This window comes from Pipistrellus kuhlii, unplaced genomic scaffold (assembly GCF_014108245.1).
Source record: "Pipistrellus kuhlii isolate mPipKuh1 unplaced genomic scaffold, mPipKuh1.p scaffold_m20_p_16, whole genome shotgun sequence".
NCBI lineage: Eukaryota > Metazoa > Chordata > Mammalia > Chiroptera > Vespertilionidae > Pipistrellus > Pipistrellus kuhlii.
In genome coordinates, this window is record NW_023425471.1 from 4,090,463 (window position 1) to 4,107,213 (window position 16,751).

Sequence of the window (16,751 nt, forward strand, 5' to 3'; positions counted from 1 at the left end):
TAACCTCCTACAGCCAGCATTAGAGTCTCCTTATGTTATATACGCCTCAAAAGTTCAAATTCATGCTCGTTTTCTTTGGCTCAAGACTTCCTCCTCTGGTTTTTCTGAGAGAAATTAAAATATGGGAGGAAAATTGGCCAGCATTTTTATGTCCACATGTCAGTTCTTTTGGGCTGTCTTCAGAAATATGTATTCCTGTTGCATACTCATGTAAAATTCAAGCTGAGAGGAGTCGATTTAATTCCTCTGTGCCTCCATTTTACTGGGGTGGAGACTAATCAAACAGTGAAATAATAGAGTCTGGACTAAAAATTCATAAAACTTTCTTTTTGTACTTTAATTTTGTAGAATAACAATATGTTCTTGATCATTGTAACCTGACATTGAAGTGAGGACTAAGACTAATTCTCTCTTGTGAAGTAAGGTGTGTAATGGAAATGTACTTATATAGATGCGACCATCATTTTCTGATTGATGGTAATGGCTTGATTGAAGGCAAACTATTGTAGAGACAAACAAATTAATGTTAACAACATGATTTTAAAGAAATAAGGAGAAACAGTATGTACTGACTATTTGGTAACCATACCCATTGCTTAAGTGAGTTTCTTCAAAGTCTATACAAATGATTAGACAAATACAAATAGGAATATTTTTACTTTCTTCAAACTTCTCTTTAAAATATATTTTTATTGATTTTTTAAGAGAGAGATGGAGAGTTGGAAACATCGGTGAGAGAGAATCATCGATCAGCTGCCTCTTGCACACCCCCTACTGAGGATGTGCCCGCAACCAAGGTACATGCCCTTGACCGGAATCGAACCTGGGACCTTTTAGTCTGCAGGCCAATGCTCTATCCACTGAGCCAAACCGGTTTTGGCTCTTCAAACTTTTTTATTTTACAGAATTTCCAATGTAGATATAGCTGGAGCGGCTAGTATAACAAACCCCTATCACACAGCCCCAACAATTTTGTTTATCTATATCCTCTCTCACTCCAGATGGTTTTGAAGCAATTACCAGATACTTTTGTTTGAAAATGCGGGGTGGGCAAAAGTGGGTTTATAGTTGTGAGTACACGAAACAGTTTATTCTTTTATTATTTATTAATTATTGTATTATTTTCCATACAGACAACTGTAAGTCTATTTTGCCTACTCCTGTATTTCAGGATGTATATCTAAAGATAAAGATTCTTTTAAAAATATAACCACAGCCCTACCTGGTTTGGCTCAGTGGATAGAGTGTCAGCCTGTGCACTGAAAGGATTCTGGTCAAGGGCACATTCCGGGTTGCGGGCTCAATCACATGTAAGAGCATGCAGCAGGTAGCCAATCAATGATTTTCTTTAATCATTGATGTTTCTATCTATCTCTCCCTCTCCCTTCCTCTTTGAAATCCACTACAAATATATAAAGGAGTTCTCTTTAAGAAAAGAATAAAAATATAACCACAATTCATTGGCACACGTTAAAATAGAAGAACATGATTTCCCTGAACAATGCCTTTTTAAAAATATTTTTTAAAAATCAATAAAAATATTTTTTATTGATTTCAAAGAGGAAAGGAGAGGGAGAGATAGGAACATCAATGATGAGAGAGAATAATTGATTGGCTGCCTGCTGTAAGCCCCACACTGGGGATCAAGACTTCAACCTGGGTGGTGATCTCCTGGTTCATAGGTTGATGTTCAACCACTGAGCCACAATGGCCAGGCAGCTCTACCCATTTTTATATTGGGTTACTTGTCTTTATTTTGCAAAGATCTAGATACATTCGGTGTGCTACTGTTATGTCTCTGAGATATCAATGCTGTGTGTAACTCTTGAGAGTTCTGAGGAAATTGAGAGAATGAGGAGAGAAGTGCGAGATCTGAAGCTGAAAGATTTCTTATAACAACAAATCTGAATTCATGTTTTGATGTTTGACTGCTGACAAATTTTAAGCCTCCGCTCTCCCTCATGTGACTCCCCAGCAAGGTATGAAAATAGCTGCAGAGAACAAGGAAAGGAAGCTGGCTTGGAGTTTCTATGGTGGCTGGGGGTGGAGCTGCGCTGGAAGGCTCCAAGTCATGGTTTGAACTTTTGTCAGTACCAAAGGAGGGAGCACTGGGGCTTTCTCATTAGCTTCCCCTTTTGGCAGGGAGCAACCATAGCACAACTGAACTTGTTAGCAGTTGGCGCCTCTATGAGCTCCACCTCACCTTTCTGGGATACCATGCTACAACAGTCTCTACTTTTTGAAGCCCAATCATTTTGGGTTTGGGCCTAGTGTGATTTGAAGAAAGGACATCAAGGGGGAAAAAGAAGAATAACATGAGGGAACATTGTCTATAGCTGGTAAATAGGCTTTCAAGACATTTCTGAGAAATGCTTGACAAGGTTGTTGCATTGATGGCTAACAACCATATGTCAGTATTATTTTCAGGCTACTTTTGGGGAGAAGGCTTATTGGTTTATAGGGCCCTTTGCCTTTGATCCTTAATAAGCTATTAAAGGAAAATAAGTCTGTTTTAGAGTCCATTATAATTAACTAGAGGCCTGGTACACGAATTCATGCATGGTGGGGTCCTGCTGGCCCATCCCAATGGGTGCTGATCAGGCCAAACTGACTGGGGGAGGGAACGTGAGGGGGGGGGAGCGGCCAGCTGTCCCCACCCATGATCGGTAGGGGAGCCAGTCAGGCTGGCCAGAGGGAGGGGCCACTGCCCTGGGAGGTTGGCCAGCCGCAGTGCGCATTATAGTGACCAGTTGTTCCAGTCATTCCAGTTCTGGCATTCCAATTGCTTGGCTTTATACATAATATATATATATATATATATATATATATATATATATATATATATATATATATATATATAGTTTTAAGGCCAATTAGGAGACTTGTCATTGCCATGGAATGACTTTTGACTTTATCTGCTTAACATAGAGCTTGGGGCTTTTATTTGACTATTTTTTGTGTGTGTTAGAATTGAGGCTTTTGAGCTGCAAAGTTTTTTTTGAGAGTTGGAAGCATAAAAATTTCAATCTCAATAATGGTTGGGTCCAATATTTTAAGTGTAGTTGGGACTTTAGTGCAGATTTGTTAACATGTAAAATGGAATGAGTACCTGATTTAAATTGATATTGGAAATTTACAATGATTAAAGAAAGTAGTAGGAGGTTCTCAGATATGTTTCTTAAAGAGCCACCAAAGAGCTTAAATCTTACCAAAACTCTTTCCCAATAGGCCTGTCTTATGTCTTTGTGATAAGATTAATGGTGTTATTAAATTTTTTTTCTATTTTCTACCATGATTGTGTATTGATTTTTATTAAAAGTGCTTGACAGATTTTTACTTTAATAATTTTGAAGTTTGTCTTTTGAATTTTTAGTAAAATTTTGCACATTTTCAGTAAAAGTGAAGCAGGAATTAAATCATACAATTTACATGTTATAATAAGTGTTATGTCATTGCTTCTTTGCCCTATTCTAATTTATATATTTTTTAAAAAGCTGTTCACATATTGTTTTTAGACACATGATTTGTATTTGCTTTAATGAATAAATGTGCTTGTGGTTATATGGTAGAGATTGTTGAAAGAAAAAATGGTGATTCATTGACATTAAATATAAAAGCTGCTCTAGATATTAATTAATAATTTATTTAAACAATGGCTGTTGACAGGTTCAGTGGCCAAGAACTTCTTCACCAAATCAAAGCTTTCCATTCCAGAACTCTCCTATATATGGTAAGTACAATTAATACCATATGGTATGATATAGTCATCCATATTCATTCTTTAGTACCTACTGTTGCATTTTAAAAGCCTTATTTCTTGAATTTTTTAACAGACTAAGAGAGTGAATAGAATTTAAATTTTTGTTGCTGTGAAAATTAAATAAGTTCTATGAAAATCACAATGAACAGTATCTGGCACATACTGCATATTGTATGTATTAGCTATTATTTAAAAAGTAATTTCCTAGTTATCCTCATCTAGATCCCTTTTCAGTCTAAGCGATTGTGTGGGCATATGAGAATTTCCATCTTGTGTATTTTATTTTCAGACTTTTCTGTTTGGTGTGATGCAAGTAACCAGAGGACCTTGAAAAGCATTCTTTTATAATATTTTATGAAGCCAGGTGAAATGTCTTGGAATGAAGTTAAATTTGACTATTCTGCCTGTAAATTTAGCTGGACCCTAGTTCAGAACTGCAGCTGTGGAGTGTATTGTACCTTACTGTTTAGCTGGCCACAGCCCTGACTCCAAAGGACTGTGCTGGGACAGTCCAGATGGCTCCATTTGCATTTATGAAAACGCTCGGTGCCTCCATAAACTCGCAGCTGCGTGTGGGCTGTTCTTCCTCATGACTGGGCAGGAGCCTGTGCTGCTATAAATATATAATTAAAACATTGGCATATTTATGTAAAACTTTTTTCCATGAGATTCACAGAAACGATGACATCATTTTGTCATGTTTTGTGCATTTTATTGGAAAGTTACTGCAGTGATCCTTGTGCATGCCGATGTACCTAGGATCCTGAGCTAGAGTTATTCGCCAGCAATATATTCTAGCATACTTTTTTTTTTTTTAATAACAAGCCTTATGTTAGATTTTAAAGTGAGAGGAAAAAAGAAATTATCGTTTTTTAGAAGAATACAATCTGTTTTGGCCGAATTCCCAGTCTTACCATAATTGGCATGAGGCTTCCTATCTTTTTGTGGGGACATATACATAAAAGCTGAATGATATTCTCTCCATTCAGCATTGGCAGCAGTCCCCTCGGCCTGCTATTTCAGGGCTGGTACATATTAAATATTTGGAGGAGGAGGATGTGAATGGAGCTTACCTTCAATATTCTTTCTTTCAAATAGTAACACATTTCTAGTACACTGTTATGTCTTTTAAAAATATATATTTTATTGATATTTTTTACAGAGAGGAAGGGAGAAGGATAGAGAGTTAAAAACATCCATGAGAGAGAAACATCAATCAGCTGCCTCTTGCACACCCCCAACTGAGGATGTGCTCGCAACCAGGGTACATGCCCTTGACCTGAATTGAACCTGGGACCTTTCAGTCCGCAGGCCGATGCTCTATCCACTGAGCCAAACCGATTTCGGCCTGTTATGTCTTATGTCTTTACTTGTTCTAACAAGTATACTTGCCTCTGTACACTTAAGAGACAGGTTGAGCTTAGAAGGTCTTAGTTACTTTGGCAAATAGGTTTCTTTTGTGCTGAGTAAATAGGCCTGTGCCTTTCAGAGGGAAACAATGACTGAAGCAAAGATAAGCTTTTTCAAGACTCTCCCTTTCTTCTTTTCTGTCTTTTCTGGTTCCAGCCTTCCCTAGTTGCTAGTTTTATCTGAAAACATAATTCAACCAGTATTTCTTGAGCTTACTTACATGTTCCCAGGAGAGGATTCTCAAGCAAAATTTTGATATAACATTTGTGTGCCTTGAAAAGTTCAAGGTTTTTCCTTACAGCTGAAAAAAAAAAAAAAATGAAGCGCTCATTCCTGAGCTCCAGTAACTGTTTAATGGCTGGGATAACTGTCAAAGGGCCAGGGCCAGCTGTTTTGAGCACCAAGTCAGGAGCTCTTTGTATTGCACGCTTACTGAACGGCTGTCAGCTGTGGAATTCTGGGCAGCATTTAACTTTTTGTGCCATGTATGCTTGTCTTGTATACTGAGAGTTGTAAAACAGACCTATCAGAGACCTGAAGAACTTAAATTTTTCTTTATAAAGTATTATTGATACCAATGCTGTCTGTCATACTTTTTCTTCCTCCAAATGGCCCCCCGAGATTTCATATGGGTTTGGGGACTCTGCATTGTCAAAGAAGCAGCCAGGAACCCCTGGGAATTGTGTTTGCATGCCGGGGGCTGAGTAAAATTTCCTCTAAGCCCAGGGTGAAGGACTCATGACATCTTTTCTATTTAGGGAGCTGAGTGATGCTGACTGCGATGGAGCCCTGACCCTGCCCGAGTTCTGTGCTGCATTTCATCTCATTGTGGCCAGGAAGAACGGCTATCCACTGCCCGAGGGCCTCCCTCCAACTCTGCAGCCAGAGTACCTGCAAGCAGGTAAGGCCTCCTCAAAAATCCTAAACTTACACATTTTCCATCCAGGCCTTACAAGGAACTTTCATTTCTTAGATGGTGTCCAGATAAGTTGGAGAGTCCTTGGAATCTACAGTTATTGTCCTTTAACTGATATTAAGCTTTTGCATCTTATAATATGAGTAATAGGGATGATCTGGGTGTGAGCCATCTGCTACTTTCATTCTACTGGTAGTACTCTCCGGATGGATTTGAACCAAAGTCACTTGCCCTTTCATGAGAATTATGGCATATCGCCCATATAAAATGAAGAGGAAGATCTTCCTATACAGCCAGGTGCTGACTTGGCGTCTTTAGGCACATCCCAGTGTCCCCAAGTGGCTTTGGGCAAGGAACTGAAATAGAACACTTATACATAATGAAAAAGTTAAAAAAATTACATAAGCAGTGAAATCTGCAAAGTGTTGTAATCATAAATATATAATTGATGAGTTTTTACATATGTATGCATCCATGTAACTACAATCAGATAATGATTTAGAACATTCCAGCACACCAAAAGGTTGGAATAAAACTGTCTTTCCCATTAATAAAACAGTTACTCCACAAACCCTTTGGATAGGAAATATATCTAACATTTATATCAATTCCTTCAGAAGACTGGACAAATCAGCAGTTTCTCTTGCTCCTTTAAGAGGCAGTGGGCAGTGATCTGATTTCTGTTACTCAGAGAAGTATAGCTTCCATCGAAAGAGTCCAGAAACATCTGGTGCTTTCAACAAACTTTCTCACTTTTTAGGCAGACAAGGTCTTTTCAGAACATGAGAGTTAGTCATGGATGATTATTGATAAGATGGAGTAGTGTCAAAAGAAAACATGATTAGTCATTAGTAGAGTATAAGTTTTATAGTTAGATCTGGAAAAGGCCTTAGATGACCTTATCTTGTCCCCTCCTCAAATGACACCATAAGTGGTCAGTGACTTATCTGAATTAATCTTGGGGTCTCTGACTCTGAAATAAAAAGTCTGTCATTTTCTGTATTAGATAGTGGGAGAGTGGAGGGGGTTGAGCTGACACTTGAAGGGAAGAGACCATGTATATGGCTGATGCCAGTGACAGGTAAACATCTTAGGAAAGAGTGACCCATTCTGGGATCTTCTCCAAATGCTCCCATAAAATATATGAAGGGTAGGCTTCAGAGAGCAGAAGTTAGAGTTCCATTTCAGAGCTCTGGCTTTGCCATAGCAGCTGCTTTCTGACTACAGCTGGCTGTAACTCCAGCTTGCTACCTTTCCTTGTCAGTTGGGGAAGACTCTCAGTGGTCTCCAGGAACTAGTTTGAAATTGGGCAGCATGACAATTTGCTCTATTTCTTCTTTGGTGTCTCTCTCCATCCCTGTTACCCTCTACCCCCCTCTTCTCTCTTCCCTCTCTACCTCTTCCTCATTTCCCCCTTCCCTCTCTCCCCATACCTCTTTCTTGGATTGAGGCAAAGAAGCACCAGTATTTCTCGGGCTATCTTGGCAACTGTAACAGCTCAAGTGCCCATCAATAGATGAGTGGATAAAAAAGTGGTGGTACATTTACACCTTGGAATATTATGCAACAGTAAAAAAGAAGGATCTCTCACCCTTTGAGGTCGCATGGAGGGACCTGGAGAGTATTATGATAAGTGAACTAAGCCAGTTAGAGAAAGAGAAGTATCACATGATCTCATTCATATGTGGACTCTAATGAACAAAATAAACTGATGAATAAAATGGATGCAGAAACATAGAAGCATCAAACAGACTGTTGAATCTTAGAGGGAAGGTGGGAAAGGGTAGGTGGGCTGGAAGAGATCAACCAAAGAACTTGTATGCATATATGCATCACCCCACGGACACAGATAATAGGGTGGTGAACATTTGGGTCAGAGGCTGGGGTTGGTTTAGAAGAGATCAATAGCAGGAAAAGGGGGACATATGTAATACTTTCAACAATAAAGGTAAAAAAAAAAAAAAAGAGCACCAGGCGAGAGATATGTCACTTTATTTGGAATGATGCCCCTTGGTTCTTCCTGGTCTTCTGTGAAGGTTGTCAGCATGCATTTATACAGAAACAACTGAGGAATCCATCACATACCCTTCAATTAAACAAAAATCGCACACCATTTCCAAAGCTTTGGGATCAATCTTAAATAATATTTGTATAGTTCGAATAAAAAAACCACAAGAGACCTCATAATCCCCATCAAACTCAGTGATAGTATATTTTAGGAAATCCCTGAGGGTTTAACTGTTAACTTAATGTTTTATCACCCATGGACAAACTGTTAAAAATCGGGACTGTCTCACCAAAAGCGGGACATCTGGTCACCTTAATATAGCTCAAGAAAATGGCCAGAACTTTCTAGATCTCTGTGCTTTTAGACTTTGAAATATGAGTGGTCCTATTGATTTTGGGAGTTCATTTTTATGCTATTCCTTTGGCTTCTTAAAAAACTCAGCTCATGTTCCAATAGTCTTCTAATTGATCTATAATCACTCTTTTAAAAAAATCAAATCTTTGATAAGATTAGCGAAAAGTGTGAATTTTGTTGATACCATCATGCATTCACAACTATATAAGCTTCTTTTCAATAAAATAATGAAACAGGAATTGTATCTGATTTCCCTTCTAACAGTGACAATTAAAAGGCTGAATTGGAAGGAAATGTTGGATTATTTGGTGGCTTACACGTGGGCCTTTTGATTTTTTTTTTTATGTCTGGGTGATGGGGTAGAATCTGGTATAGATTTTTACTGTAGTTTATTAAAAATATTTCAGTACTTACTATGAGAGGCACTGTTTTATTCTCTCTGGTCATAATTCTGTATAAAAAAGAATTCCTGCCACCATGGAACTTGCTGGCAGTTAGAGGATTGATGTTAAATAAACTCACGTATGTGTAATTGGAGCCAGTGGTAGGCGCTACAAAGGGGAAGTACAGCTGCAGTAAGAGGGTGCATGACCTTAGGGAAGACTTTCTTAAATGTCTGAGCTGAGACAGGAAGGATGAGCTAAGGAAGGGCTGTATAGGTGAAGAAGGTGAGTATGTTGCAGAAGCTCTGAGAGGGACTTGGAGCAGTGCAGGCCACAGTGGCTGGAGGGCAAAGAGCCAGGGTGAGGGGGGATGGAGCTGAGGCTGAAGAAGAAGGTGGGGAACAAATCTTGGGAAATGATGTGTTTTTTTTAAAAATATATATATATTTTATTGATTTCTTACTGAGAGGAAGAGAGAGGGATAGAGAATTAGAAACATCGATGAGAGAGAATCATCGACCAGCTGCCTCTTGCACACCCCCTACTGTGGATGTGTCCGCAACGAACGTACATGCCCTTGACCGGAATCGAACCTGGGACCTTTCAGTCGCAGGCCGATGCTCTATCCACTGAGCCAAACTGGTTTCGGCGGGAAATGATGTTGACGTGTTTCAAGCAGGAACTGAAACGACACAATCAGATTTGTTATTTGAAAGAATCCTGCTGGTTTTGGACCACAGAGCAGGTTTTGAGGAGTAAGGGTGGAAACAAGACCAGTTATGGCAGTAGTCTAGTCAGGAGCTGTGGGGAGGTTGACACTGGGGATATGACAATGGGATGCAGAGATGAGGACATGCTGGAGGGAGATTTAGCAGTTAATTGATGGCATTTGTAGTTTTTCAAAGTGTTAGCTTTTTACCCAGCAGGGGGCCTCATGATAAGGTATTAGTCATGCAATTCTAGTGAGTTCACTGATAAACTAGAAAGAGAAATCTTATCTTGGATTTCTGCTCTTGGGGCTGGATTGAGAAATAGTACTTGGGAAAGTGTTTTGCTGTTTTTTACCAAGGAAAGAGTGAGACCACCTGGTATAGTCAGACCCTGGTTTGCCCGCCCTGATATCAGTGAAATTCAGACCAGAATAAGCAAATGAACAACTTAATCTACTTGTACTCAACTGTCCAAGTTGTTACTCACTGGCCAGTACTTCACTGCATAAGGAAGTTGGTATTTCAAACCCTGGTGGGGATGGAAGGGTGAGAAAGGATGAGGAACAATACCAATTCATTTTATTTATTTACTTTTAAAAATATATTTTATTGATTTCTTACAGAGAGGAAGAGAGAGGGATAGAGAATTAGAAACGTCGATGAGAGAGGAACATTGACCAGCTGCCTCTTGCACACCCCCTACCGGGGATGTGCCCACAACCAACGTACATGCCCCTGACGGGAATCGAACCTGGGACCTTTCAGTCTGCAGACCGACGCTCTACCACTGAGCCAAACCGGTTTCAGCTATGCCAATTCATTTTAAGCACTTGATTAAAAACATTTTTTAAAACATGATGGAGGCTTCCCCATACCAACAAGCAATTCTTGTGTCTGAGAACTCAACTCAGTTCTGACACTTTCTAACTAGAGATAGAATCAGATTCCACATGTACTGAGCTCCACGAGACTACTCCTCTTCACATCCCAGTAATAAGTCTTGGTTGTTACTGTGCCTCTGACCAACTGGCTAGAAATTACAGGCTTCTACAACCCACTCCTCAGGCTTAATTAATTTGCTAAAATGGCTCACAGAGCTTAGGAAAACCTGTTTACTCACTAGATTACTAATTTATTATGAAGGATATTAAAAGAATAGCCTGATGAGATGATGAAAGGATATAAAGGGTGAGGTCCTAGACAAAGGAGCTTTTGTCCTCATGGAGGTTGGGTCCCAACACAGTGGCACATGGAATTGTTCTGATTTCCTAACATGAAAGCTTTCTGGAAGAAAAAAAAAAAAAGTTTTTTTTTTTTTTTTTTTTTTTTTTTTTAGTTTTTTAATGAAGACTTTATTACATAATCATGATTCACTAAGTCATTGGTCATTTGTGATTGATTCAATGTCAAGCCTCTCTCCTTCATGGGAAATAAGAGGCTGAGGCTAGTCCAGTCCTCTAAGCACATTGCAACCTGTTACATTCTTTGATGGGTTTCATCATCTCATTAATATAAAAGAGACACCATTGTGCTCTCATTGGAAATTCCTAGGGGTTTAGAAACTCTGTGCCAGAAATGGGGAGTAGGACCCAATATATATTTCTTATTATAAATCATTATATCACACATGGCATTAAAATTTTGATTTCTTAATAGCTGGTCTTAACAAATTTGATTTGTAGCTTCTGTTTATTGTCTACTCCAATCTGCTTTTCCTCTTTGGAATATTGACAAATTTTCTAGTTGTTGAGACACATCATCTTTAATTACTTTCTGACACAGTGATGAAACAAGCCACTTCTAAGAAATAGCATGAGTGTTACATAAGTATTAGCTTACCTAGTGACATGATTTTTGTTCATGCTGATCTAGTCAGCATCAAACTAATAGCCCTCGTCACTGTTCTGTATTAGAAATTCATAACATGATTCTTATTTCCTCTATTGTAAATCAGCAAGAACCTGTGCTTTTACTTTTGTTACTCTTACCCAAAAGAAAGGAGTATTTCGTAAAATTTTCTTGGGCACATACCATCATAAGATTCTGTTTCCAATAAGAATAGCTAAACTATAGTGCTTCCTTTATTGTTTATAGTATTTTTAAAAATATATTTTATTGATTTTCCACAGAGAGGAAGGGAGAGGGATAGAGAGCTAGAAACGTCGATGAGAGAGAAACATCGACCAGCTGCCTCCTGCACACCCCCTACTGGGGATGTGCCCGCAACCAATGTACATGCCCTTGACCGGAATCGAACCTGGGACCTTTCAGTCCACAGGCCGATGCTCTATCCACTGAGCCAAACTGGTTTCAGCTATTGTTTATAGTATTAAAACTATTACCATAGTTACTACTATTTAAAAATTATGCTAGTAGTATATAGTTAAAATTTAAGTATTGTGATAGCAATGGTTATATAGAAAACAACTATTTTTACAATATGAAATGCTAAAGACTATTTAGCGGGACTGCTGGCAATTTAAGTCCCTGTTCAACCATTTACCAACTATATGACTATAAGTTGTTTAACTTCCTGGTTCCTCAGTTTCATCATGTGTAAACGGAGATGACAGAAGTTCCAGGGGAGATCTATCTATCATCTATCTATTGTATCTATCTATCTATCTATCTATCTATCTATCTGTCTGTCTGTCTGTCTGTCTGTCTGTCTGTCTATCTATCTATCTATCGTCTACATCTCAGCATGATGAGTGCCATAACTATTGAATAGTTGATAGGAGCCAGCTGATTTTGTTGTTAAATAGGAAACAGTGCGTGCTATGACTATACGTATTCTTTTTGTTTCTTCTTAGCCTTTCCTAAACCCAAGAGGGAGTGTGCATTATTTGATTCTTATTCTGAGTCCATGCCAGCAAACCAACAACCTCATGACTTGAATCGGATGGAGGTAAAAGATCTTCATATGTAAATTAGTTAAGGATGTATTTAGAATTAAACCCATTAGCCTATGTACTTCACAAATTCTGGAAAATCTACTTTTATAAAATTTTCTCTTCATAGTTAGTTCTTACTTTGGGGCTTATCCTTTCAAATTTTGACCCCAGACACATCTATAATTATCTTTTTTACTTTCTCCCTAAAACTAGATTTGATGAAATAAACAAAATGGTCTCTTGACTTTATAGAGGTGAAATTGAGGTATAGCCAAACTAAACCTGAAAAATGCTAGCCAAGTTACTTACTTTAACCAAGCTTTAATTTCAAAGTAAAAATTGTAAAGTTGTATTTTTAGTAGCTGATTATTAACAAAATATAATGAACCAGAACAGTTTTGAGAGGAGGTTTGAAAAGTATATATGAGGGCCCCAAACCACATTCAAAGCTGCCTTCTCCCTCAGGGTGTTTAGCTTTTGGATCAGATGAAGATTGATTTGGATGATCCCCAAGAGAAACCTGAATTTCCACCATGGTGGGCCACTGATGTAGGTTCTTAGCCACATGCTTAGTATTCCTTCACTATGCATTGATAAATAGTTGTTATAGTTATTGTTAATTTCAGCACTATCATCCTCATCCTCATCATGGTTGCAATGATAACAACTTATGATACCTACTTTTCCTGTCCTAAAAATCTAGAAATGTTTAATAAATGGAGGTGCTTTTGAAGACATTCAGCCGTTTAAACTTCTTTTTCTGTATATTGAATATGATGGAGAAACATATAACAAACATATAACCACTTTTTAAAATTTATTATTTTATTTTAAAAAATATTTTTATTGATTTCAGAGAGGAAGGGAGAGGGAGAGATAGAAACATCAATGATGAGAGAGAATCACTAATCGGCTGCCCTCCATGCATGTCCCCCACTGGGGATTGAGCCCACAACACAGGCATGTGCCCCTGACCGGAATCAAGCCCAGGACCCCCAGTCCACAGGCTGTTGCTCTATCCACGAGCCACACCAGCCAAGGCCATATAACCACTTTTGATGATCCTCAGTTTACTCTGGGGATGCTGGCAGTGTCTGGAGAGGCTTGTCTGTCAGGCCAGGACATACAAATTCCATAGCTCTCTTATGTAGTTGCTCTGTTTTTTTTGTTTGTTTGTTTCTGCTGAGTCCCCCTACTTGTGTAAAATTATGAGATTGTTAGGTAATTTACTATAAAGTGTCATAAATTATTATTCTTGCTGGATAAATGTTTTGTTCCAGCTTGCCATGGTATCAAATGGTCTTTGCCCTTTCAACAGAGACAAATAATGTGGGTTTTTTTGGAGAAATTATTTAGTGACTTATACACACATGGACCTTATGTGCAGCTAAGTTTTATATACTTTTATAACCTTTAACTGGTTCCTTTGAGGGGGTAGGTTAAAAGCTACCTAGTCTTTGCTTTGTCCTATCCAAACAAGAAAGCAAAAGAACAACAAAAAACTCCCAACAAAACTGTTATTTTTAAGGATGTGGTGCTTTTAGATACTGATGTAATAAACAAAATTCAGGGGTTAATTGATGGTTTGGTCATTTGAGCAGTATAGGTCAGAATTTAATAGCTAATGATTAAATATTTCATGGTCTTCTAAATTGTTTCATTCATTGTTCTTTCTCCACCCTTTTAATCTTTCGTGAATGCGTGCATGGGGTTTAAATAGATCTTGGTCATCAGCCTATGAGGGATGACTCCCTTATAGGTGCTTGTGTTAGGAATGAAGCTGTAGCTGATTCAGGTCATGTACTCAGCAGTACATCTTTTTCTAAAGACAGCAGAGCTGTAACCATGTTCCATCAAGATATATAATTTCAGGTATACCCCTCTTAGAGTTTCTTTTGTGTACACCTTTACTGAGGTATAATTTACATACCATAATCATTAAAAGTATACAATTCAGTGGTTTTCAGTATACTAAAATCTATGCAACCAACACTATTGTCTAATTTTAGAGCATTTTCATCACCCCCAAGAAAGAAAGTCTGTATTCCTTAAGTCATTCACTATTCCCCAGGCCCACAGCCTCTGATAATCACTAATCTATTTTCTGTCTCTGACTTTGCCTATTCTGGACATTTCATATAAATAGAATCATATAATATGTGGTCTTTTATGACTGGATTCTTTCACTTAGCATGATGTTATAAAGTTCATTCATGTTGTGTCAGTGCCTCATTCCTTTTTATTGCTGAATAGTATTCTGTTGTATGGATATGCCACATTTTGTTTGTCCATTCTTCAGATGTTGGACAGTTAGGTTATTGTTTCCACTTTTGAGATGTCAGAAAAAATGCTATGAACATTTATATATACGCCCCCCCCCTAATTTTTGTTTTTCTAATGTTTGCTTATGAAAAAGGTTTGTTATTTTTTAAAAAATATTGTTTTATTGATTTAAGAGAGGAAGGGAGAGAGATAGGGAGAAACATCAATGGTGAGAGAATTATTGATTGGCTGCCTCTTGCATGCCCCCTACTGGTGGGGGGATCAAGCTTGCAACCTGAGCATGTGCCCCTGGCCAGAATCGAACCTGGGACCCTTTAGTCCACAGACTGATGCTCTATCCACAGAGCCAAACTGGCTAGGGCACGGGTTTGTTCTTGACTGAAGGACAAATGCTGAAGAGTCTCTGGCTGAATCCTACACGGGATTTAGATTTTATATGTGGTCTATACCTATGCCTTAATCTGAATGTTTATTCCTCTATGCATATATCTATTTCAATACAATTAACTATCCCTCACTAGGAACCTAAAAAAATAATATTAAATGTTAAGGTTTACTGAAGGCAGAAATATTGGCAAGACATATTGCTTTTAAAACATTTTCATCATATGTGCACATCATTTAATTTCTATTCAATCTGTATAATTAATTTTCTTTCCTTTTCCAAGAAGTTATCTATTAAAGATGGGGCTGACTTTCCTGTTTCTACCCAAGATTTGACTGGTGATGACAAACAAGGTATGAAAAGAATGAGTTTTTTTTTCCTTTAGGGACATTCTGCCTATATTTTGTTTATCCACTTGTATTGGAATGGTTGGCTACTAGAGCACATGAGGACATTTATTGGTGCATGAACACATTTGGATGGATTAAGTAGTTCAAATTGTCCCCAAACTATAGTTCATAAAATGGTAACAAGAGCTTGAATGTCCAAAGTCCCCCTAGCTCATTGGCTTCTTACTCTCTGCTGACCCTCAGGCTATCCTGACTCCTTTCATTGGAATCTGGTCCTACTAATTAGGACATGACTGGAAGCTGCAATAATTGAGAGCTTAGCATCTTATTTTGGCAGATGTGATCCCAGAGCATCAATACAAATGCACATATGTACCAAGCTCTAGTCTCTGAGGAAATTATCTTCTGGAGGGAGTTTCTGTCTCTGGGCTTTATCTGTGACTGTGGGGCTGTGATAAAGCTTTGCCTATCTTTCTGGGCGGATGAGAAGGGCTACAACACAGTGATCCATGTTATAGCTATTACTGAGCACAGAGATAAGTTGGCCTGGGAATATCAAGAAGAGCAGGAGGAATCCCCCCCCCCCCCATTGACTCCATACTTCTGTATAATGCTTTATAATCTACCACATCTTTTCTCATACAATATCTACCCAGAACTCACAAAACCTAGTGGAGGGTGGTATGGTCATTGCCTAAAATTTAGAAATGAATAAACTGAAGTTCAGACTCAGTATGAATCATTTGCTTAGTAAGAAAAAGAGAGAGGCCCTCGCTGGTTTGGCTCGGATGGTTGGGTGCCGTCCTATACACTGAAAGGTTTCTGGTTAGACCTGGTCTAGGCATATACCTGGGCTGTGGACTTGATCTCCAGTAGAGGTCATGCACCAGGCAGCCCATCAGTGCTTCCCTCTCCTCTCCTCTCCCCTCTCCCCTCTCCCCTCTCCCTCTCCCCTCTCCCCTCTCCCCTCTCCCCTCTCCCCTCTCCCCTCTCCCCTCTCCCCTCTCCCCTCTCCCCTCTCCCCTCTCCCCTCTCCCCTCTCCCCTCTCCTTTCTCCCCTCTGCCCTCTCCCCTCTGCCCTCTCCCCTCTCCCCTCTCCCCTCTGCCCTCTCCCCTCTCCCCTCTCCCCTCTCCCCTCCCCCCTCTCCCCTCCCCTCCCCTCCCCTCCCCTCCCCTCCCCTCCCCTCCCCTCCCCTCCCCTCCCCTCCTCTCCTCTCCTCTCCTCTCCTCTCCTCTCCTCTCCTCTCCTCTCCTCTCCTCTCCTCTTTCTAAAAGTAAATAAACTATTAAAATAAAGA

At 39.1% G+C, this 16,751-nt stretch overlaps 1 protein-coding gene across 3 annotated transcripts in view; it reads left to right on the forward strand.

Annotated features, from left to right (window-relative positions):
- Positions 1–16,751, forward strand: part of REPS2 (RALBP1 associated Eps domain containing 2) — a 173,334-nt gene that overhangs the window by 86,372 nt on the left and 70,211 nt on the right. For all 3 annotated transcript variants that reach the window (XM_036439750.2, XM_036439751.2, XM_036439752.2), the window contains exons 7-10: positions 3,667–3,730; positions 5,929–6,071; positions 12,355–12,449; positions 15,387–15,456. In XM_036439750.2, coding sequence (XP_036295643.1) covers positions 3,667–3,730; positions 5,929–6,071; positions 12,355–12,449; positions 15,387–15,456 — 372 coding nt within the window. The remainder of the gene's footprint in view (positions 1–3,666; positions 3,731–5,928; positions 6,072–12,354; positions 12,450–15,386; positions 15,457–16,751) is intronic.